Here is a 23705-nt window from a genome sequence, read left to right as displayed (position 1 = left end):
ACTATGTGAATGTCAGATACTATTGCTCTATAGCCTGGAAATTAGGAAATTGAAGAATAATGTCAATTATGTTCCCTAGACATTATCAAATTCAATCAGTCTGATACCAAGAATTTCAAATCAATCATTTGTATTGTGATTAAAATTATAGACCATTTTATAAAAATTGAAGTATAATAATAAAAATAATAAAAATGGGACAGCTAGGTGGCACAGTGGATAGAACATCAGTTCTTTAAATTCAGAGGACCTGATTTAAATCCAGACACTTGATACCTTACTAGTTGTGTGACTTAACCCCATTTCCCCACAAAAAAGAAAACAAAAGAATAACAATAATAACTGATATTTATATAATATCTACAATGTATAAGGCATTATACTTTGTTCCATATTTGGTAAATGAACTTAATGATACTCTGATGTTTCTAAGGTACTCTTCAGGAACAAATTTCAACTTCTCCTACTCCAAATGGTTTTCTGTGTCTGAAATAATTAATGTATTTTTTTAATTGATGTATTTTCTTGGACTCTTTTGCTTCCAGAAAATTAGTTATCAGGACTAATTTTAAATATTAATTTGTGAATAAAACTGTCTAAACAGCTCAAGCTCATGTCTTCAAGCTATTTTTTTACTTATATTTTCCTTAAGATACATAATGCAGGGGTGGCTAGGTGGTGTAGTGGATAGAGCACTGACCCTGGAGTCAGGAGTACCTGAGTTCAAATCTGGCCTCAGACACTTAATAATTACCTAGCTGTGTGGCCTTGGGCAGGCCACTTAACCCCATTGCCTTGCAAAAAAACCTTAAAAATAAAAGATACACAATATAGCCAATTTGCTTTGAAAGACAAATAAACCTCCATTTTCAATCAGTTATAAATCATAAAATCATTCAGTGTTTATTAAGTGCCTAAGTTACTGTGCTAAATTCTGAGGATATAAAAAAGTCAAAAAAAATCCCTGCCCTTATGGAACTTATATTCTAATGCATTCTACACAGGTATAAGGAATTCATAAGATGATTTGTGAGAAAACAGAAGAGAAGAACCCTCAAAAATGAGTAGGTTATGACTATGATACTGAGAAAAAAATCTATAATTCTATAAATTGATTGAGGTCATTGTCCATCTTTGGGTAGCAGAAGTTGAATTGGCCTTCAGGGTGGTATGCTTTGTAGGATGGCCTTTATAGACCAATTCACATTTTAACCTATACTACACTTGCATCACCACAAAGAGGCAGAAAAGTGCTTGGGAATATGCCTAGAAAAATGTTATATACTTTTCTACTTAATAAATGTATTGTGCATTCATTGAAGGAATTCAAAAATGAAAAAGTAAAAACTGTAATGATAACACCAATAATAAGATACTTTGATATCCATGTTTACTTTACTTATATATAAAATACAAACTGTGACTATGTATCAATAAATAGGACATTTTTAAATGAAAAAATAAAGAAAATACTGTGCACGTTTCGGGGGGAAACTACAGAAAAAGTTTGGTGAGTCTCACTTATCTTCCTATGGTTAGAATGGATCATATGAACCAAGGTTTTCATAAAACTGGGTGTGAAATGGGGTCAAGGGACAAGGGGAAGTAAGTAGAGAAGAAATAGGGAAAGACTATGTCTTGCTCCCTTCTCCTTCCTCAGATTCCACCTTAGCTCTACCATTTCCATCGTGAGATACTGTAGCAGAATCATAGACTAGTGAATGGAACCAAAATCCATGACCCAATGTGAAGGCATAACTTGGTGACTGCTTCTACCTAGGCTGACAAGTGATAGGGAAAAGGATTCATGAGAAGTCCTATAAACACTGAAGATCCATAGATAATGCCTTTAGACTTAAGAGTGAATGTGAAGTCTAATTGCAATAAGCTTATGTATTGGAGGTTGTCTCTGCAATGTCCATTGCCATCACTGTGAATAGCTTTTAGAGCACTGGTTTTTCTACTTTTTCTACGGACCCACTCAGAGGGTCAATGCTCCATTGTGTCACAGTAGTATAGCAGTGAGGGTAGGGAGGAATCTTGGCTCTTATCCATAGACGGAATTCCCCCCACCTCATTCAATTGCAGTATGATGTCACATAGTGGGGTCACTGTTTTCCTTTCTTTTTTAAAATCAAATACAAGAAGGGGGAAAAGAGATAATACTTTGCTGGGACACAGAGAGGAACATCCTGGACTGGAATCAGTATCAGTTTCATGCAATAGGTACCCACCTATTTGGTGTAATTTCAGATTATTTAAAAATGTCTCCTCTAGTCTTGCCTCCAATCTCTCTCACCTGTCATTGATGCCTGAAAATCCTTCCACAGGATGCAAAGCCAGTTTTTAAAGACACATGCTGCTGAGAGGTAACAAATTGATTCAAATTTCTACTAAAGTAAAAATGGCATATCTGATTCTTTCTTGAGATCAGGTTTTGATAATAAGGAAAAACAGTTAGGCATAACATATTTGACTAAGAAATAAAGAATAAAAAAGACTCTGATAGTAACAAAGCCAAACTTTTCTTTATACATAAAGTTTGTCAGGCCAAGTTTTTTTGTTTTTTTTATTTTTTTTAAAAGTTTTGATACTTCTAGTCTCTCAATTCTTTTCAGAATATAAAAGAAAAGTAATAAATCCTGATTTGCTCAGCAGAGTACAATTCTCTTGTGAAATGTGTGCTTCTTTTAGATTTACTATTTTTTCGTCTTCTTTTTCTTAAAAAAAACCCCAAAATCCTGTATTTTATGCAATGGCTTTCTGGAAATGGAAGGGAAACTGATACAGGAGAAATTTAAGTGCTATAAAAAATGAAAGATCTCAATCAAAAGTTATTTTTCAAATGTATTTGTTTGTGTAGACTTAACTCTAGTGAGACTTTCAAATAATCCAAGAGTCTTTAAATACAGGTTTACAACTGTCTCCACTCAGGGTAAATAAGGCAAACTGATTAAATTCACCTTACTATTGATCCCTAGAAAGAGGGAGAAAGAATAAGTAAAGTAAAAAGTATGGATGGACTAGTCAATTTATCACTCATTTTTCAGGGTTTTTAGAAGGAAGCATTTTCTTGGGCATTTAATATACTTTTGGAAGCAGCTGTGTGCTCTGATCTAACAGAGGAAGGCTTTGTTTAAAGGGTAGCCATTCCAGCCAAGGATACCTCTAAAGTTGTTATGATCTTTAAAGATTATTGTGGCCCTCTCCACCTAGCAGATGAAGATGGACCCCAAAGAAGATAACTGACTTGCCCACATCCCCAAAGGTTGTTGTCCCTGGGTAAGAAAGACTGAAGGAAAAAGGGGTTGGGTAGAAATTAGAACACAGGAATAATCAAATACAATTTAGTTGCATTCAGAATCCACAACAGGTCTTCTTGTCCTCCTGTTTAGATGAACTCAGGAGAAACCATGATGACTAAGCCCACTGGAATTCTGTCAGAAGGTTCCTTTTCACTTCCCGGTCCGAGCGACCACCTGAATGGCTTTGATCCACTCTGTGCGTTCCTGAGGGGAGGCCGCTTGTAAGAAATAATGAACTTCAGTAGCAGTGATGATCTCAAAAAGATTTTCATCACCACTCTTCTTAGCTGAAGGAGACAGAAAAAGAATATCATAATTCTTGAAGGGCCCTTCATTTAAAGAGGTCATCTGATCCATTCTCCCTTGTTTGAGCAATAGTATAGCAATACAGCCCAGATAGATTTTAGAATGTGCTTTTGTTCTATTTTCAGTGTTATCCTGATTTCTCTTTTAACAAGAAATGAAAGTACATTTTTTTAAAAGCAGAACTTTCAAATTCTCTGATTTTGGTTGTCCCAATGTAAAAATACTAAAGAAATTAAAGAATGCCTATTTAGATAAGATCACTTTTTATATGCACATAAACCTTTTAACTTCTAGCAGTTTTCCTAACTACTCAAAAATCTCTGCTTTTCTCAGCTAATAATGATTGCCAAGTTGTCATTTGTATGTCAGAAATTTCTTTTCAAAAATAGCCATAAATTTGCATTTATTTTCTTGTATTTGATTTTTCAAAACAAGGAAAAAGACCCCAATATCATACTGTAGTTGAGTGTGGCTCTCACTTTAATCACCTTGTACCTAGAATAACATTTATCTTAATAAAATAGGGGGATATCAATTAGCTTATTTGGGGATAAACCCTGTAATTCTAGTTTCCAACAGAACTACTCTAGTCAGTTGTATACCTGATCCTACAAATTTCAGGACCAGAAGAGAATCTTATTTAAACAAGTTCTGAAAGAGCAGTAGGGAGTAAATCCAGCCAAACTCTTCAATTTATAAAAGTAATCTAGTCCAGATATTTTAAGTCTGGTAAGTTCCAGATGGCAAAGTGGGAGTAATGGTTTGTTGTTGAACTTCACTGATTCTATGGAACCACTGGGGACCCAGTAAATTAAATTTAAGTGTCTATGATTATATTATTCATAGAATAAAAGAACTTTAGAGTTGGAAGCCATCTCAGAGCTCATCCATTCTAATAACCTTCATTTTGTAGATGAGGATACAAAGGCCCAGAGGAGCAGCTTGTTCAAGTTAGTGAAAGAAATTGAGTCAGAAGTCAGATATTCTGTACCAAATCTAATACTCCATCCATCATATCATATTATGTTCCAAAAGAGGATTTCTTAGCTAATAAATACAAAGTATTTCCTTATGAAATCTTGAAGTATTAAAGGACCATGTAATAATTAAGTCTAAGATGAACTACAAACAAGAAAGGTTTAAACTAGGTGATTATAATGGTAAAGTAGTTCCTTTATAGACTCCAGGTTTTGTTCCATATATTTCATAGATATAGGAAAGGTCTTCAGAAACCCATGATGTTTCTGGGACTGGACTGGCAAAACTGAAAAAGGAAGCTTGGGTCTCTTTGAGACTTTTTGGAAGCTAGTTACATAAATATTTTTGCTAATAATCATCTATTGAAATAGATGTGATCATAGATGAGAATGGAAAGAAAACTCCCAGATTATCTAATCCAACCCCATCACTTTATAAAGAAAAAAAACTAAGGCCCAGATAGATGAATGACTGGACCAATGTCACATAGGCAACAGGAAGGAATAGTCATGTATTAAACACTTTATAATTATTAGCTGCACAACAATACTGTAAGATAAGTACTACTATAATCCCCATTTTACACCTGAAGAAGTTGAGGCAGAGAGAGGTAAAGTGACTTATCCAGGATCATATGTTAGTATCTAACACTGAATTTAAACTCAGGTCTTCCTGACTCTAAGCCTAGCATTCTATGCACTGTCTAACTGCTAGTGAGTGAAACCAAAGTTTCCACCTCTAAATTTAATGATTTTCCCTTTATGTTCTAGAGGGGAAGACTGGTACATACCATCAGGGGTGCTCTCCACAGCAGTGACCACACAGCCTCTCAAGTGAATTGCTCCCAGTGGATCTTCTCCCTGGAAGAGGAGGACATTACATCTATAAAGTATTTAGGACATGCTGCAGCCCAATACAACAACTCAGATAGAAATTCAATTTAATTCAGCAAAAATGTAAGAAGCCCTTAGAATAAAGAAGAGAAATGGGGCTGCTGAGGATCCACTTCCCAAATCTTCTCCTCAGAGGGGCAGTAGAGAATTTACACAGAAAGATGTAAGCAAGTCTTATGCATAAGAAGGTACTTCCCCAATCAAAAGTTCAAATTAGTGGGGAAACAGAAACAAGAAGGAGAAGTGGGGGAAGTTAAGCCTTGACCACATTTCTTTCAGAGTCCTTAGATTATTTGGCCCATTTATTGCCTAAAAGGTCATAGGATGTAATCAAAGAATGCTATCCTTCAGACAAAAACAGAGCTGGAGAATCCAGTCTGCTCAGGGAAGTCTTTTAACTACAGACCAAACACTTCCTAACAATAAAAGACAAAACTGTTTAAATTAAATAATCAAAATGTTCTTATCTAATTACGCCTGCTAGAAAACATTAATTCCTAACAAATTTAGCCAAAAGCTTAAAATTAGATTAAATTTCTCCTTCCACCCCCATAAAAACACTAACAAAGCTAATTAAATTTAAATGAAAGAAAAGTTGAATTGGAAGGTCTAATTGAAATATATGACATGAAGAAATTAACTTCAATTCCAGAGAAAATGAAAGTTTTAGTTGAGTTTGGAGTTTAGTTGAGTCCCTTTGGATGACCTTTGCAGCTTTTACTGGATGACCTTTACAGCTCCATAACTGGATAGCTTCTTCCAGTGGAGGCTGAGGAGAAGTAGGAGTTAGAGGAAAGTAGGGAGTAAGGAAGGGAATGAGGAAATGATAAGGTGAGAAGGTCATAAGATCATAGGAACATACACTTAAAGTTGGAAGGGACCTTTGAGATATAAAAAGGGAATTGGAAATAGAAAGGGGAATCAGAAGAATAGAAGAGTTTGACTTTAGAGTATGATAATGATAATGCTATTCAAAGACCTTTCAACAACCATGACACTCACCCCTGCAGGATCATAGTAGTGCAAATAGGCAGGGTCCTCCCTCAGAATAAATTTCCTCACTTTCCAGTTCTTCCTCCTATGCCCCTGCATCAGAATCAGCACACAAAAGAGAAATAATAAAATTATCTATCCAATAACATCATGTACCAACCCAGGAATAAAGCACAAAATTAGCAATGTAATTATTCAGACAAATGTTTATGACTCACTTACTACATGCTCAACACTCACTCAGAATACAAAGATAAAAATGAAATCTTCCCTGTCAACAAGGAACTTATACTCTTGGAGAAGAAGAGAGGAAGAAGGGAAGTGGATTTTGGACTAGCTGGTTGGGTGCGGGGACAAACTAGAAGTAAAGTGACCCTTTCAGAGACTGTTTACTCCAAGTGAGAAGTGACAAAGATAGAAACAAGATCAAGTGGAAGAGATGGTGTGAAAATAGAATTGACAATTAATTGGCTCTGGGTGTGAAAGTCAAGAATGATAAAGCCAACAAGAAGAAAAGGGAAGAAATGATTAGTTTTGCTATGTCAAGTTTGAACTGTCTACTGGACATCTAGGAGGAGCTTTTTAGAAGGCAGTGGGTAGCCCCTGCCCCACACAATGAGGAGGGTATAATGGATAGAGTGTTAAATATGGAGTCAGGAGAACCTGAATTCAAATTCAGTCTCAGATATTTACTAGCAGAACAGCCCTAAACAAATGCCTTAAACTCTGCTTCAGTTTCCTAATCTGTAAAAAGGGGGTGATTATAATAATAGCACCTACCTCCCAGGATTGTTGTGAGGATTAAATGAGATAATATTTATAAATAATTTAGCACATGGCCTGGAACCTAGTAGGGTGCTGTATAAATGTTAGCTATAATTATTGCCATATAATAGTGATATGGTTGGGGTTTATGAGAGATTATTAAATATATATATATATATATATGGTCATCTTTTGTAAAGAACTGATATTTAAATCCATGGAAGCTGACAAGTTTTGCAAGAGACACATTCAGGTCAGCTCCCAGGGCTTCCTTATCTGTCAAATGAAAAGTTGGTTTAGTTGGTTTGAGCCTCAGTATCTTTTAACTCCCTTCTAGCCTTAAAATCAATGATTCCATTATTATTCCAAGTATCTTGAAGGCAGTGAACCTATAAGAAACTCCTTCAACTATTTATTGCCTCTAGGATCAAATATAAACGCATTTTTATATCCTGACCCCTTCCTTTCTTTCCTGGGTTCTTACACATTCTTCCCTCTATGAACTCTGCAGTCTATCCACAATGGTTTGCTGCTGTGTTTCACCCACAACAACCCACCTCTAATCTCCCGTGTCCATGCTTTTGTACTGCATTCCATGTCTGAAATTTTCTCCCTCCTTTCACTTTTTAGAATCTTTGGCTTCATTCAAGACTCAGCTCAATAGAAAGGAGTACTTTCTAATTAGCATTTTCCCCTCACTCTGTGTCTACTTGGTATCTTCTCTGTACCTCTGTCTCTCTGTTTCCCTGTCTCTCTGTCTCTCTCTGTCTCTCTCTGACTCCCACTGTGTGTCTCTCTACCTCTCTCTCTTTGTTTCTATCTCTCTGTCTTTCTGTCTCTCTGTGCATCTCTGTCTCTGTCTCTGTCTCTGTCTCTTTGTGTCTTTGTCACTCCATCTCTGTCTCTTTGTCTCTATCTCTTTCTCTATTTCTCTCTCTCTTTATTTCTCTATCTCTGTCTCAGTCTCTGTCTCTTTGTGTGTGTGTGTGTGTATTTATTTGTGTACATTTTCTTATCTCCCCTCTCCCATTTTCTTGAGAGCAGGAACTGTTTTCCATTTTTCTTTGTATCCCCAGAACTTAGCACAATGTCTGATCTGTAGTAAGTGCTTAATCAATCAATACTTGATGATTGATTTGTTGATTGAATTATGACAATTTCTTGTCACCACTTCCTCCTTTTCTTTGAGACATACATTGTGGCCTTCACAAAACTGCTAAGTAATCCTCCTGTTTATGGTGAGTCAATCTTCCAAGGAAGATGACAAGGAGGATTTGGAAGCAATGGTTACTGCCCAAGTTCCTTAAAGCATTTGGTTGCATAAGAATGTGATGTAATTGAATCATCATTTCTAGAATGAGTCTCTCTGAGTGAGAAGGGGACAGATGCCCAGAAATTTATAATGTGCATGTCTGGGATTTTCAGACCATTTATTTACTCAAATGAAAATTAATACTCAATTGTAATGATCGCCATCTACCCAATGTCTATTGCATTAAGTTCAACAAGAGATGTTGAGCACCAACTGTGTGTCTTAAATTGTGAAGGGCTCTGTGGGGGTCACACATACATATAGGTATAGGTATAGGTATATATACATAAATAATTTGTATATATATTAGACACATTCTTAAATTTTATTTTGGAGATGACACATATAGATATAATTAAAGAATGAAACAAAAAAATGAATTACATAAGCAAAAGGGATGTAGAAATTCAAGTATGATCATGCCTATTCTTTTCCAGCCAGCACCTTACAAGAAACCTGATGTACAAAGACATGAGACTTCCCTCAGGCATCTGATTATATTTTAAAAATCATGTAATATCCAGATTGTCTTTTAAACTATGATCTATTCTTGACATGGAAGGAGAAACTATATTCCTTCTGAAGAAGTATATTGTAAAGGGAAAAAATAATGGAATTGTAATCAAAAGATCTTGATTCAAAAATCTAGTTTTTTAACTTGCTAGCTTTTAAAACCTCAGTTTCCTCATCCTTAGAATAGTAATAATAAGACTTGTAATAATAAGAGTAATAATAAGATTCCTACATGGTTGCTATGAAGATCAAATATGACTGTGTAGGAGAAGGACTTTAAAGTATCAGCTATCAAATTTGTTTTTCCTTTTTTCTTTTTCTTCTAATTACCTATGAACATTTTCTCCTCTTCTTATTTCTCTATAGAGATCTATTGTAAGGGAAATAGTTGTAATTGATGACAGGGACACCAAAGGGATATAGTTGCAGAGATCATCTGATCCAATTTTTAATCAACTAAACTCAAATTCATCACATCACTAAAGTCTCTTCCAGCTCCAATGTGATATGAGTCTTTGAATACAAACTTTCCAAGGTTTTTTTTTCCCATTTCAGAAACTTTCTCTGTTAAAATGTAAGCTTGTTGAATACAGGGTTTCTCTCACTTTTGTCCTTATATCACTAGCATTTAGCATTGTGTTGGCACATAGTAAGTCCTGAATATAGACTTATTACTTGACTGGCTGACTCTCCATAATTCATATGTTCCAAAAAAGTAAATGTCACTTTAATTCTTTTGATGCCCACAGTACCATTACTAGCCTACAGATTTGAATACAAATTATTTGCTTAAATAACATTTCACTTTTCTTACTTGGTTTCAAATTCTCCCTATATGTATGTTCCTCTTCCTTGATTTTCTTGTTGCCAAGATGAATAATTAATTACATAATTAAATAACCACTTAAGAATCAATTTAACATTTAACAGGCAACCATATAAGGAATTATTCATTGACTTTCCTCCATCTCATAAGAGGGAAATATTTTCTTTTTACCTTCTCTTTTTCTTATTATTTTGAAGGTAGTTATTTCTTCTACTCTATTTCTACTCTAGAAATAGAGCAAATTATTGATTCCACTCTGTGGAAGAACTTCCAATAGAATTTTTAGTTGTGTCTCCTGCTACTGATAACTACAAACAAGCTTCAGGAAAGATAGAGAAGTCAAAAGGAGGAGAAAAGAACATTCAATGAAGAAGGACCCAAAGGGAATGGTACTGGCCACTCACCTGCTTCAGTAAGCATCCTTGCTTAATGATTATTCCTCTGAATTCTTCCTTCAAAATCACATCATCATCATCACTGGAATTGTCTTCACAGAAGAATCCACTGTCTGCCTAATTAGAAACCAACACAGATTTCTTTCATCACTTCACAGGCTTGCCATTACATTTTACTTTCCTGATCACCAACATTTTAATGATCCCTCTGCCTTTCTGTGCTATCACAATCTTAACCTTTAAGGCTCTCCCTAGAATACTACTTCCTACAATCCCTCCTCTCAAGCATGGTTCTTATGAAGTCTCTTTCCCCTTCCTAAGGTTGGTTTGTTTATTTGTTTCATTTTTCTCTACTCCAAGTCAGTCTTTCTCTGGGAAATGTTCTTCCTTCAAATACTACTTTCTCTCATTTTATTCTTTTTCCCTCTCTTTCAATACTGAGTAACATCTTTTTCCCTCTCTTTCAATACTGAGTAACATCTAGGACATTTTCTCACCTCTACCAATTACTTTCTTTAGTCCCTTAAAGATTGGAGAAGTGATCTGAGGAAATGAGACTGGCAATGAAATTTCACCCAGTGAACTGAAACATTGAATCTGGTAAGTTTGTTTTAGTCTAATAAGGACAGTGTTTCTCTCATTTGACCTGCACATTTCTGGGTCCTAATCCAGAAAAGAAACAGAACTGAAAAAGTCCCCAGAGAAATTTCCTCTTGTTATGTATATAACATGACCCCAGAGTGGCTATGTATTTTGAAAGAGAAATCTGAAATGGTATTAAGGGGATTTCTGTGAGTTGAGTTTTTTCCTATAAAATTGCAATCATTTTTTTCTCATAGATGGATATGGTTTGACATCTGTTTGCCACAGGAGAACTTAGTCTTGGAGATATGAACTTCAAAAAACTTTTGATAACTATTTTTAAAGAATGTTTTCTCAGTAATCTAATATAGTTTTTTATTTAAAAGCATTCTTCAAAGAAAGGGTCCCCTATAGACTTCATCAGACTACCAAAGGGTTTCATGACCCCCCAAAACTCAAAAACTCTTAATCTGGGAACTAAATGAACTCTCTTCATTTTAAGAATAAATAAGTAACTCTTCCTACTTACAAAGTAATAGAAAGCATCAGAGTTATCAAGGAAGGAGGTTTCAGCAGTTCCATCCACTGCAGTCTTGGACAAGTCCCCAGCAGGCTGTAGGAAACCTTCATTTAGCAGTGAAGATGCAATCATAAGACCTTCCTGACGATTCCGGACAGATTGTTTCGATAATAGCCAGTCAATCACACAGTTACCTTGAAAGGAAAATCAATGTTTGGGTTACTAACTCAAAACTTTAATCCAAGGACTAGAAAGAATCTTGGAAGATGACACCATCCATCCCCTTCCTAATCAAGACCAATTTAAGTCATTTCAAAGGTGAACCCTCTAACATTTAAAAAAATTATCCAAAGAAAACTTCCCCTTCCTTGACAACATAATGGATTTCTCAAAGTGAGAAATCTTGCATTTTAAGAGAAAAATAGTCTTTTGGATCATAAATAAAATCATCCTTATTCAAATTATATATAATAATTTTTGAGAATCATATGATAATAGCTAGATCTTCCAAACTGGAAGTGCTTGGTCTGATTGTGGTTGATTTGAACAAAGCATCCTATCATGAATGCCTTATCCAAGACCAGTTCATTAATTCATTCATTTACTCATTTGTTCAATAAGCATTTGTTAAGCACCTGCAATGGTTCCAGTAACTACCCTAGGTCCTGGGGATACAAAAACAGTCCAGGCCCTCAAGTAGCTTACATTCTATTGGGGTAGGACATCACAGAGAAGTATATAGTTGACAGAGGAAGGCACTAACAAGGTGAAGAAAACAGAATAGACTTTATATAGGAGGTGTCTCTTGAGCTAACTTGAAGAAATCTAGGAGTTTTAAGACACAGAAGTGAGGAAGGAGTCCATTTCAGGTATAAGGGGTAAAAGACATGTGGTAGAATGACATGCTTGAAAGACTTGATTTGCCAGAGGGAAGTTGACAAAACAAAATATTTAGGTATAGGTCAGGAACCAGGACCCCTCATACTTTGTTCTCATATAGATAGTATCTTATCTAAGAATCTGACTCATGAGGTCATATTCTCTTTAGAGCTCATTATACTCTCTTCTAGAGTTTTTTCTGAGAATTTGTGGATAATGATGACCATAAGTCCTATACAAGCATTCAAAGTAAAATATGTATATACATTTTGGATTTCAGGACAGTCTTTATCTCATATCTTATGATATGAATCCTTATCTCACAGGAAAGGCAGAGTACAAAAAAAAGATTCACAACAGTCTATATATAGATACAGAAAACATAGAAAGAACTAAAATATGGGTTTACTGTAGGGCAACATTCCAACATTTTGGTGGATCCATAACTCTTTCATCATGTCTTTTACTTTTCCACCCATTTGGTATGCCCTTGGGATTCAGACGCCTCCCAAAAGGCAAGAACACTTTAGAGTTGCTTGATTTCTCTTTCCAAAAGATTTAGTATCTTTTATTTTGTTATATTAATAAATTTTATATTGTTACTTGATAGTTTGGATGTATTTTATTGACTCAATAAGACTGTAAACTCCCTGCAAAAGCTGTGCCTTTTTTGTATCTTCTACTTCCCTGACACAGTTCCTTGAACTGAATGCTGAAAAATTGTATTTCTTACTTCAAGAATCTGTGATAACATCCATATAAGTAATTCCCATCACAAAGGGAAAAAATTAGCTATTCAACTTCGAATAATATCTCTGAAGGTACTTCAATCTCATCTAGCTCCCTTACTTTTGATTCAATTAACTCTATAGATTACTCACCTTTGAATGGATTTATATAGCATCTTAAGTGTTGCTTTGTATGACTTACAACTTCAGTCCTGAAATCATGCCTCTAAATAGGTCATAGTTCCTTAAATAGTAATGGGATTTAACAGCATTCATTTTTTTCCATGTTCTCAGTATTTTGTAACAAGCACTGAAGAGGGTGAGTATCATTGTCATGAAATGGCAGATTAAGTTTCTTGTTAGAAGCTCCTCAAATTCATATGTCCAAGAATTTTGAGGAAACCTAATGCAATCTGCTTTCCCCATGTCCACCTCAATGATGACATTTTGACTCAAAGAAAACTCATGACATCAAGGATGTTATACCATGACAAACACATGAATTGGATTTGAGTGAGGGGGTGCTATACTAAGTCACCAGCCTCACTTTCTCCTCCAAAACCATCTGGGTCCAGATGTGAATCTTGAATGTGTAAGGCAATCAGGATTAAGTTACTTGCCCAAGTGTCTAGGGTCTGAAGTCAGATTTGAGCTCAGGTCATCTTGATGCCAGGGCTGGTGTTCCATCCCCTAGGCCACCTATTTGTCCCATCCAGCTCAATAAATGTGGAATGAAAGAAAGATTGAGAACTCCATTGTTATAATACTCTATAATTTATTCAGCCCTGGGTACTCTCTCAACTGATTCAGGTCATAACTGTCATAATTTAACAGATGGCCCTCAACAGCTGAAGTCAAAAAATTCATCATCCTAAGACTTACATAGGGATGATCCTGTTTAGGTTACACTTTATCCATTGAGAGCAGACACTATCTTTTATCTTTCTTCCCAACTCCAGAGCTTAGCAAAGTTCCTGGCACATATTATATGCTTAATAAATGTCTTTGATACTGAACCAGGATCTGAAGTCTTTCTAGCCAGAGCTTGCACTTCATTATCATTCATTGCCTTTGGAAACTCAAGGTATACCCATATCACGATCATGCTTAGTCAAGGACTTACAATGGAATTCCAAAAACTCATCTGATCCAATTCACAAACTCTCATAGAATTGAGGAATGTCACAGCAATAAAGTACCTTTGAGATCATTTAATCCAATTCCATTATTTTACAGATGAAGGAACTGGGGGGTGGGGCTTGCCTAAAGCCATATAATCATCTAGTAGAAAATTTGGAACTAGAACACATCTCCCACTTTCTAGTCAAAATAATTTTCTATTCTACTGAGCAACAATGACTTTTGATTTTCTCCTTCTACTTTTCTCACTCTGCTAGTGAAAATGAAGAATCATTTTCAATTGACTCACTGAGTATGTCCCAATTTATCCTTTTTCCCAGCACCCCTCTCTTATCCTCTCTGTCCTTAGTGGTGTTAAAGTTAAAACTAATGAGTTTATTCATTTCAATGGTAACCACATTTCCTAATAGCAAGTAGATAGGAAATTCAGACCTTTACCTGTAAAACAGTGGTTAAACACCTTCTTATCCTTCTCCAGCTTTAGTTCCTTTATTCCTTTGTCAGCATCTTTCATAGATAAATATAAGGCACTGGGCAGAAAAGAGAAAGAAGCAATGAGTCAGGAGGGAAATCTATCTGGTATTCTCCCACAAACCTTCTACCCTAGAGAGGATGACAGTTCTATTGTTCTTTAAATTATGAAGAGAATTTTACATACAGTATCTCACTTGAGCTGCATACACACTAATACTCAGAGGTAGCTACCAATATTGTAGAGGAGGAAACTGAGGTTCAGTGAGGTTAAATAATGGGGTCACATCAAAAGTAAAGATTAGATAGGACTTTAATCTAGAATTTCTTGATTCCAAATCCAACTTTTTATCTACTATGCTGCCTAGCAGTTGAACCTTCTATTACCTTGGTCCCTGTATATATTTGAGTCCCTGTATGTATCTTATGTCCCTGACTAGATTAAAGCACCATGAGAGCAGGCATGTCTAACTTAATTTTATATCCTCTATTGCAATTAGCAAAAGGACTTCTATGTTGTTTGTTGTTCCATTGTTTCAGTAATAGTCCATTTGAGCATTTGGGATTTTCTTGGCAAAAATACTGGAGTAGTTTGCCTTTTCTTTCTCCAGGAATGAGGAAATTGAAGCAAACAGAGTTAAGTGACTTGACCAGGGTTACACAGCTAATAAGTATCTGAGGTCAGATTTGAACACCGTAGGTATTCAAATATTTATTGAGTGAATAAATTGAACTAATGAAGAAAGCTATTTGGAGAATTAACTACTGACATTGAAGAGAAAGTTGTAACTTGCTGGCATCTAGCATCCTAGACCTCATATGTAAAGGGAACATTTGATGTAGCTTCTTTACAGACAAATAAGTCTCAACCACACATAAAATATTTTTCTTATAGTTTCCCTAAATGAAAACAGATCAAAAAAGGGAAAGAGGAAAGATAAAGACACTGAGAGAAGTATGGAGAAGGGCTAACGAAGAGGAGTTCTCATGTTATTTAACAGAATGGGTGGGGAGCCCTATCACAGGAATACTGAGCCACAGAACAGAAAGTGGTCTTCCTGTTTTCTGTATCTTGCTTCCCCTTCACACTGCCCAGCCATCTTCCCCACACACAACTTTGACAACTGTGGTGAGTAGTGTGGCTCCCTAATGACATATTCAGAAGCAAAAGAGCCACAAAGTCTTACCACTCCTCCTAGTTTCTTGCCATTTGATCTAGTTGGAGGAAATAGTCTGGTTTTCCTCTCTAGGACAAAGTCTGATAGAAAAGTTATCAGAAACCACCCCTTGTGTGACCCTTTGATACCCTCTGGGACCTCTGGTAGTTATTTTTGAGCATCATGTGAGAGGGAATTACTGAAAACTAGTTTACAAGCATACTTTTCATAAAGATGTGAGCTACCATAGTGCAAAGAGTCTTTCTCTTAGTGAAATTTTCATAGAGAAAATTTGGTTAAGCTTCTGAAGACCTCTGGATGAGTAGTTGCTTTGACTCCCAGTCCAAGGAAAGATTTACCTGTGTTCATTGACCTACTTCTTACACTAAGCCTCTCAGTTTGTTGAAGAGAGAATGAGCAGCCCAGATTGTAGTATTCAGAGCTAGACTTTGGAGCTGCCAATTTGCTAATGATCTTAGATTTAGAGTTGGTGGGGCAGCGAGGTGGCGCAGTGGATAGAGCACTGGCCCTGGAGTCAAGAGTACCTCAGTTCAAATCTGGCCTCAGAGACTTAATCATTACCTAGCTGTGTGGCCTTGGGCAAGCCACTTAACCCCGTTTGCCTTGGAGGGAGAGAGAGAGAGAGAGAGAGAGAGAGAGAGAGAGAGAGAGAGAGAGAGAGAGAGAGAAGAGAGAGAAGAGAAGAGAAGAGAAGAGAAGAGAAGAGAGAAGAGAAGAGAAGAGAAGAGAAGAGAAGAGAAGAGAAGAGAAGAGAAGAGAAGAGAAGAGAAGAGAAGAGAAGAGAAGAGGAGAGGAGAGGAGAGGAGAGGAGAGGAGACAGAGACATAGGCAGCAATTGATAGAAGGAAGATTTGAAACCTCTGAGTTCAGAACCAGCATTTGTACAACTGTACCCCCACTGGCCCTCGAGGGAAACTCTTACTCATTACCTCTAGCTTCATTGAATCTACCAGACCTTCAGTTCCTACATACTCCAGTACCTCCCAGCTCTTTCTTCTCTGTCTTAGCCAATTTCCAGAGACGGAACTTCTGACAGACCACAACTAAACTATACATTCCTGATTCTACCTGCTACTAGTCCTGTCCCTTACGAAGTCATTGCTACCTAAACCCTTTTATGACAGTGAATTTGACTGTTTAATAATAACTGACCAAACACAAACTCCTTGAGAAGAAAAGAGGTAGCATCTTCCTACATCCTTAGACTCTACATCTGGGTAATTTATATTTGTATCTCAAGTTTATACTGTCTTGCTAAAAATTTCCCTCATGTGATATATTATTGAAAAGACAGAAGTAATATTCAAATCAGAATGAATAAATTAAATCTTTACCCAGTTTTCCTCATATTTAACCTAACTCTGCCCTACAATAAATATCTGGATATCTTTTGCTCTAAAGACCTCTGGTTCATCTGGGGTATCCTATTGACATAATTTAATAAAGCCTTAATATATGCAGGTTATTATCAACCAACAAATCTTTCCAAATTAGGTTAAACCTGATAGATATGACATGGCAGAAGTTAAAAGTTACAAAGAGAAATGCTTCAGGATGGGGAGAGTTGGAGAAGGGAACATTTACTTCCATCTTTTCAGCTAGGACTTTGTCTTACCATAGAAGTCCATTTAAATGTGTCTAGTTTCTTGTGGTGTACAAAATACTTCACATATATATTATCCCAGTCATATGATCATAGAACTAGAACTGAAAGATCCCTAAGAAGCCAGACTGCCAAATCCCTTTTACTTTATAGATGGGGAAACTGAGGTCCCAGGAAAGATAAACAACTTGGTCAAGATTACATATGTAGTAATCCCACAGAGGTAGGATTTGAACCCACATCCCCTGACTCATCCAGTGCTCTTTATGCACTAATGTGAATCACACAGCAGCCCTATGAGACAAACAGGGAGGGTATTATTATCTCCACTTCACAAATGAGGAAACTGAAGCTCGGTGAGGTTAAGGTATTTATTCAAGGAACACAGAATCATAGATAGATATGGAAGATGTTTCAGAGATCAGCTTCTCTAGAACATTCATTTATATAATAATAATAATAATAATAATAATAATAATACCTAACATTATATAGTGCCTTTAAGTTCCCAGAAAAGTCTACATATATATATTATCTCATTTGTTCTTCACAATAGTTTCATGAATTCCCATTTTATAGATGAAGAAAAGATGAGGCCCAGGGAAGTCAAATGATTAGCCCAAGATTTTTTGAACCTATGTCTTCTGACTCCCTAGTCAGTATTCTTTCCACCATTTTGCTGATATAAATTTCATAATAACCATGTAGGATAAGTAGAGCAAGTAGTATTAAATTTATTTTGCAAATAAGGAAATTGAGACTTGACTAAGGTTATAAAGCTAGTTAGAAGTAGCCAGGACTGATGTTTTGGCTCTCTTTCTCCTGGTCTGCCCAGGACCCCTGGCTTCCTCTTACTATATTGATTTGCATTTGTGAGGTATGTCACTCTATCAATAGCATTCTATAATTATACATCAGGGTAGTAAGGGGGAGGTGTGCCATATACTTAATTACCATGTGACCTTTCTATGGTCAGAAGGATCTGGGTCTCTCTTTGAAACCAGCACTAACAGTGATCCATAAATTCTATATCAAAAACTACAGTAACTTGAGTCAAACTCTGATGTATACTGAAAATGACAGACTCTTTGAGATGCTGCCTTCATTCTTTCTGATTGCTCATTGACCAGTGCTCTAGACTAGACAAAACCTCGGGCCCTACAGGAGTGAAGACTAAAACCCTTGACTTGGAGCAATATTTACACAGAGAGAATCCGGCCACGCCCAAAATCCGGAAGAAAAAAAAAAAGAAAAAAATACCTTAAGTCAATGGTTTCTGGTAGTCGAATGGATCTCCTGGTGGATTTCCTAGCAAATTTCTGGCCTCCTTCAATGCACTTAATAGCCTTCTTAATGTCTCGAACCCAAGCATCTCTCTCCTCCAGGTAGGTAGCCTGGAAAAAGTGGTCTTGCTGCTTGGTTGTGGCAAGTTTAAATACAAACTAAAATCAAAACACAAAATTTTAGTAATGAGTACCTGCTACAAAGCAGGTCTGAGCTCAGTCATAATCTAATAGTGTTTTATTTAAAAGTCAGAAAATCCAGCCATTCCAATCCAATCAGTTGCCAACTTTTTATTCTATTTCAACAATATCCCTTGCATCCATCTCTTTCTCTTAAACAATTGTAGTTCAGTCATTTTAATTGTGTCAGACTCTTTGTAACCCCATTTGGGGTTTTCTGGGCAAAGATACTGGAGTGGTTTGCTATTTCCTTCTCCATTTTATAGATAAGGAAACTGGGGCAAGCAGAGGTTAAAGTAACCTGCCCAGGGTCACACTGATGGTAAGTGTCTGAGGCTGGATTTAAACTCAGATCTTCCTGAATCTAGACTTGTGTCCCTTGGGTGCTCATCAAGCTCCCCCTACTTAGGAAGTCACCATCCACTAGGTCCCAATCCCTTTGCACCTAGACTATTGACATTGATTTCCCTGCCTTAAGTCTCTCCCCACTGCAATCCATCCTGCATTTAACTTCTAGAGAGATACACATGCTTAATTAAGCATGCAACTACTCTGTTAAAATCAAACAAATGAAGAAGCAAATGCTCTGCTGACTCCCTAGATACCTCTAGGTGTAGATATAACCCCTGTCTGATATACAAAGTCCTTCACTATCTGTCCCTTCCCTACCTTTCCCTTCTTACAAATCACTTCCCTTAAAATACTGTACTGTGCAACAAAATTGGCATTCTTATTAATACCATTTCCTACAAGAAACCTTCATTGATTTCCCTAGTTACTATTGTAGCCCTCAAGAAATTACCATGTATTTGTTTTCTATGTATCATGTAGTTATACAAATGTTGTTTCCTCCAACATTATTCTTGAGTGCAGGGAATGTATCATTTTTGCAACCTCAGTGCCTAACCTAGCACTTGGCATATACTAGGTGCTTAATAAATGATTGTTGATTGACTGATTGATTGCAGTCAGATAATCTATTTTTTTCTGGCAAAGAATTTAGTGGTTCTGGATTCAGCTATATAATAAAATGTAAACTTGAAGATAGGGACTATTTTATATTTTTGTCTTTTTTCCCCAGTTCTTTGTATATAGTAGGCATTTAAGCATTTTCTTTTTAATTATTAATTTAATTAACAAATATAAACATTCAAGTATACAAAAAAGATTAAATACAAAAAATCACAACCTTTTTACACAAGTATCTTTACATGTATATTAAATTTAACAAGTTAAAAACAAAATTGTCCTATTCATTTAAACATAATGGACATTTAATAATTTTTTTTAGAATTTAAAATGTTTAATTCCTAAATTGTAGCAGTATGGGATGGTGAAAAGACAAGGATTCAAATACTAACTGTCACTCACTATTTGTTTGACTTCATCTTTCTAAACTCCAATTTTTTCTTATCTGTAAAATAAGGAAATTGAACAAATGACCTTCAAGGTCCCTTCTAGCTCTTATTCCTAGGCTCTGATGCTATGAGGAATCAGAGGAATGAATCTCTCTACACCCAATAATAATTCACATGATATCCCTGAACAAAAGGTTCATGTTTATTAGATCTAAAATTCCCAAATATCAAATGGAGAAGTCAACACGAAAATTGTTTACCCCTTTAGTCCAGGGGATAGGAAGTAGATAAAGAATGACCTGTGGAGGGGCAGTTAGGTTGCATAGTGGATGGAGTACAGCCTTGGAATCAAGAAGACCTGAGTTCAAAATCAGCCTCAAACATTTAATAATTACTTGTGTGACCTTGGGCAAGTCACTTAACCCATTGCCTTGCAAAAATAAAAAATATTTTTTTAAAAAGAATGACCTGTGGATGTCATGGGGGGGTCATTGATAGATTTTATGATTATACAGAGAAAAGTGTTAGAGATAGTGGGCACTCAGCAAAGACTTATTGAATTGGACTAGATACTATCTACTATTGACAAAAAAATCTTCTTTGGTTTTAAATTATATACTCTTTAGTAGCCCTCTGAATATCATTACTTACCTCTTTAGCAACAGCTTTTCTCTCTGGTTTAGAGAATTGGAGGCTTAATCATGGGTGTTAGTGATTGTTAATGATTGTGATTGAACAGCTTATGGCATGATTTTTTCAGTTGTATAAGGGAAGAGAACATTCAAATAGGAAGAGAGGGGACAGAATAAAATGATGTTAGCAGAGATGACAACTCTTGGTCTTTAGCCTCCCTTTCTCCTTAGTTTAAGGTTGTAATATTTGTGTGGGTCTAGGGACAAAGTATGTTTGTGAGAATATAACACTTGAGGCTCCCTAGAAGCCAAAGAGGCACAAAGTGGGTATTTGGAAAGGTGACTATTCTATTATTTGAAGCAATTTTGGCAGCCTCAATATTGACACTCAAGTCTGAAATCCTGCTGTTCTGTATGGGCACTAATTAAATTAAAATTAAATGCAAAGGAGTAATCAGGAAGAAATTACTTTGTATCTCAGCATTTTTTGGATTGACTTGTCAAAGGGTGAAATTTACGGTTACTGTTGCATAGTCATCATCCTGCAGTTCTTTTCAACCAATCTATGATTGCTTGAATATAGTGAACACCTGGTGAGGAAATTCCTTCTACTAATGCAGATCAGTCTCTCTTTGGCAGAAAAAAAGTACCAAGAGGGTCATGGAACTAGTATTTATCAGAGACATGCTGTAAATCTAAACCTGCCCACTTGTCCACATGCTCCATGCTGTCTTGTACTGAACAACTGAAAATTAAAAATTAACTAAGACTGGTTCCTACAGTAGGGATGAATACTGACATCTCTGCTTCTTATGTGACATGAGCTGAACAAGGTCACATTTGGAGAGAGTCTTCAGACTAACCCAGAAGTACCTGAAAGATCTGACTCATGAGTTATTTTATCCAAGTAGTCTTGGGTCCATATATCTCCACACTGCCAGAATCCTGGTTAAGTTCCAGGTTTTTTAATTAATTTATTTATTTTCATCCATATGCTCATGCATATTTCCAAGTAACAAAATTTCCCTCCACCCTACCTTCCCACCCCCCTCCCCTCAGCAGGAACAGTCAGGGTTAGCATTTTACATACATATTTTGATAAACATGCTTACAAATTAGTAATTTTTGGCATGAGGAGTTAGGGTTAAAAGAGATTCATAAAAGATAAGTGTTGCTGTGTGTGTGTGTGTGTGTGTGTGTGTGTGTTTTGTTTTTCTTCTTCTGGATCCAGTTACTTTTTTTTTAGGTTTTTTTGCTTGGTAATGGGGTTAAGTGGCTTGCCCAAGGCCACACAGCTAGGTAATTATTAAGTGTCTGAGACCAAATTTGAACCCAGGTACTCCTGACTCCAGGGCTGGTGCTTTATCCAATGCGCCACCTAGCCACCCCTCCAGTTATTTTTTGATGTGATTCTGTTCAGCCAACATTTATCATATGCAAGAGGAAGAAACAGAGGCTCCGAGATATAAGATAATGGCCCAAGGTCACATATTTAAGGAGGCATGCATAGTACTTAGTGGTCAGATCTACAGTTTGAAAGACTGAAGATCACATTCTGTCTCTGACACACAATGACTGTGTGACCTGAACAGTTCACTTAGCCTCTCAGTGTTCCATGTAACTTTCCAAGATGAGAGGTGCCAACCTACTTAAGCAGATTAAATTCCCTATATTAAGGGATTTCTCTATATTAAGGAAATCATGGGTCTACTCTCATCTCCTATCTTTTCTCCTAGGAAACAATGTTTATCGTGTTTATTGAATTAAATTGAAAAAATAAAGGCATATTGGAGGGCAATTAAAAAAAAATTAGGGGCAGTTAGGTAGCACAGTGAGGAAAGCATTGCCCTGGAGTCAGGAAGATCTGAATTCAAATCTAGCCTCAGACACTCGATAGTTAACAGATGTGTTACCCTGGGCAGGTCAAATAACCTCACCAAAAAAAAAAAATCTAACTTACCATTCTTTTACCAAAGTCTTGGCAGGGGCTGGTAAGCGTACTTCCTTTTAAAGGGATCATTCCCTTGGGGCTGTTGTCACTTTTCTTCTTGTAGAATTCAATGCCATCTTCCAGCAACACAACCCACATAGGTTTCCAGCTATTAAACATACTGCCCTGTGTCAACACCACAGGAAAAAAAAACTCTTTTTAGGAAATATTTATTTCTTCCAGTTTCCATGTCCCTAGACCAAGTCAGGATACTAATATGGAGCCTGCTAACCAGTTATCACTGAAGGCTGCTAATATCCTAGAAGATATGTAATTAATCACCTACAAGTGTGGAGCAAACTGTAAGTGCTAAAGCAATATCGGTGTAAGGAAGGATCAGAAAGAACTTCCAACATTCTAAAGAAATTTCATAGTTATTTTCCAGTATGATTCTGTTGAAATTTTCACTCAACTCTAAAAATACTACACCTAGTTTCACTTCTCATTTCAGTGTATGTAAACGTCCCTGACAAATCTGACCCACTGATCTCTTAGTGTTATCCTTTCTACAGCACTTAAGTTTGTGTTACACACTCAAACACTTAATTCCATCTTGTCTTATTGTTTTCTAATTGTTTCAGGTACTTAGTTTGCTTCACCCAATGAAGTTGCATGCTCCTCAAGGGGAGGAATTGTGGCTCCCTAAATACTCTTGTTCCTGCAGTACTGGTCTAGCATTATGTAGTGCAGTAGGCTCTTGCTATACACTTTTCAAAAGACTTAATCCCCAAATAAAATTCCTAATGTACCACTGTAATCACATTTACTTTACTCTTCAAAAATTCTCTGTGGAGACTTGTTAAACTAGTGAATAAAGTAAAAAATTATTGGCCTTAGCATTGAAGATCTTCAATAATCTGACTTCAACCTACCTA

General features: G+C 36.3%; 1 protein-coding gene across 4 annotated transcripts in view; it reads right to left on the bottom strand.

Annotated features, from left to right (window-relative positions):
* Positions 1-1373: 1373 nt before the first annotated feature.
* The window catches only part of PLEK (pleckstrin), a 38792-nt gene continuing 16460 nt past the window's right edge, over positions 1374-23705 (bottom strand). For 3 of the 4 annotated variants that reach the window (XM_074207555.1, XM_074207561.1, XM_074207569.1), the window contains exons 2-9: positions 22801-22956; positions 18648-18829; positions 14574-14665; positions 11398-11582; positions 10296-10403; positions 6485-6568; positions 5380-5449; positions 1374-3592 (exon numbers count right to left, since the gene is read on the bottom strand). In XM_074207555.1, coding sequence (XP_074063656.1) covers positions 3456-3592; positions 5380-5449; positions 6485-6568; positions 10296-10403; positions 11398-11582; positions 14574-14665; positions 18648-18829; positions 22801-22956 — 1014 coding nt within the window. In that variant the 3' untranslated portion in view covers positions 1374-3455. The remainder of the gene's footprint in view (positions 3593-5379; positions 5450-6484; positions 6569-10295; positions 10404-11397; positions 11583-14573; positions 14666-18647; positions 18830-22800; positions 22957-23705) is intronic. The other variant, XM_074207576.1, reaches the window with a different exon arrangement.

Source organism: Macrotis lagotis, chromosome 1 (assembly GCF_037893015.1).
Source record: "Macrotis lagotis isolate mMagLag1 chromosome 1, bilby.v1.9.chrom.fasta, whole genome shotgun sequence".
NCBI lineage: Eukaryota > Metazoa > Chordata > Mammalia > Peramelemorphia > Peramelidae > Macrotis > Macrotis lagotis.
The sequence above is the reverse complement of the archived record's forward strand: the minus strand, read 5'-3'. Positions and strand labels throughout refer to the sequence as shown.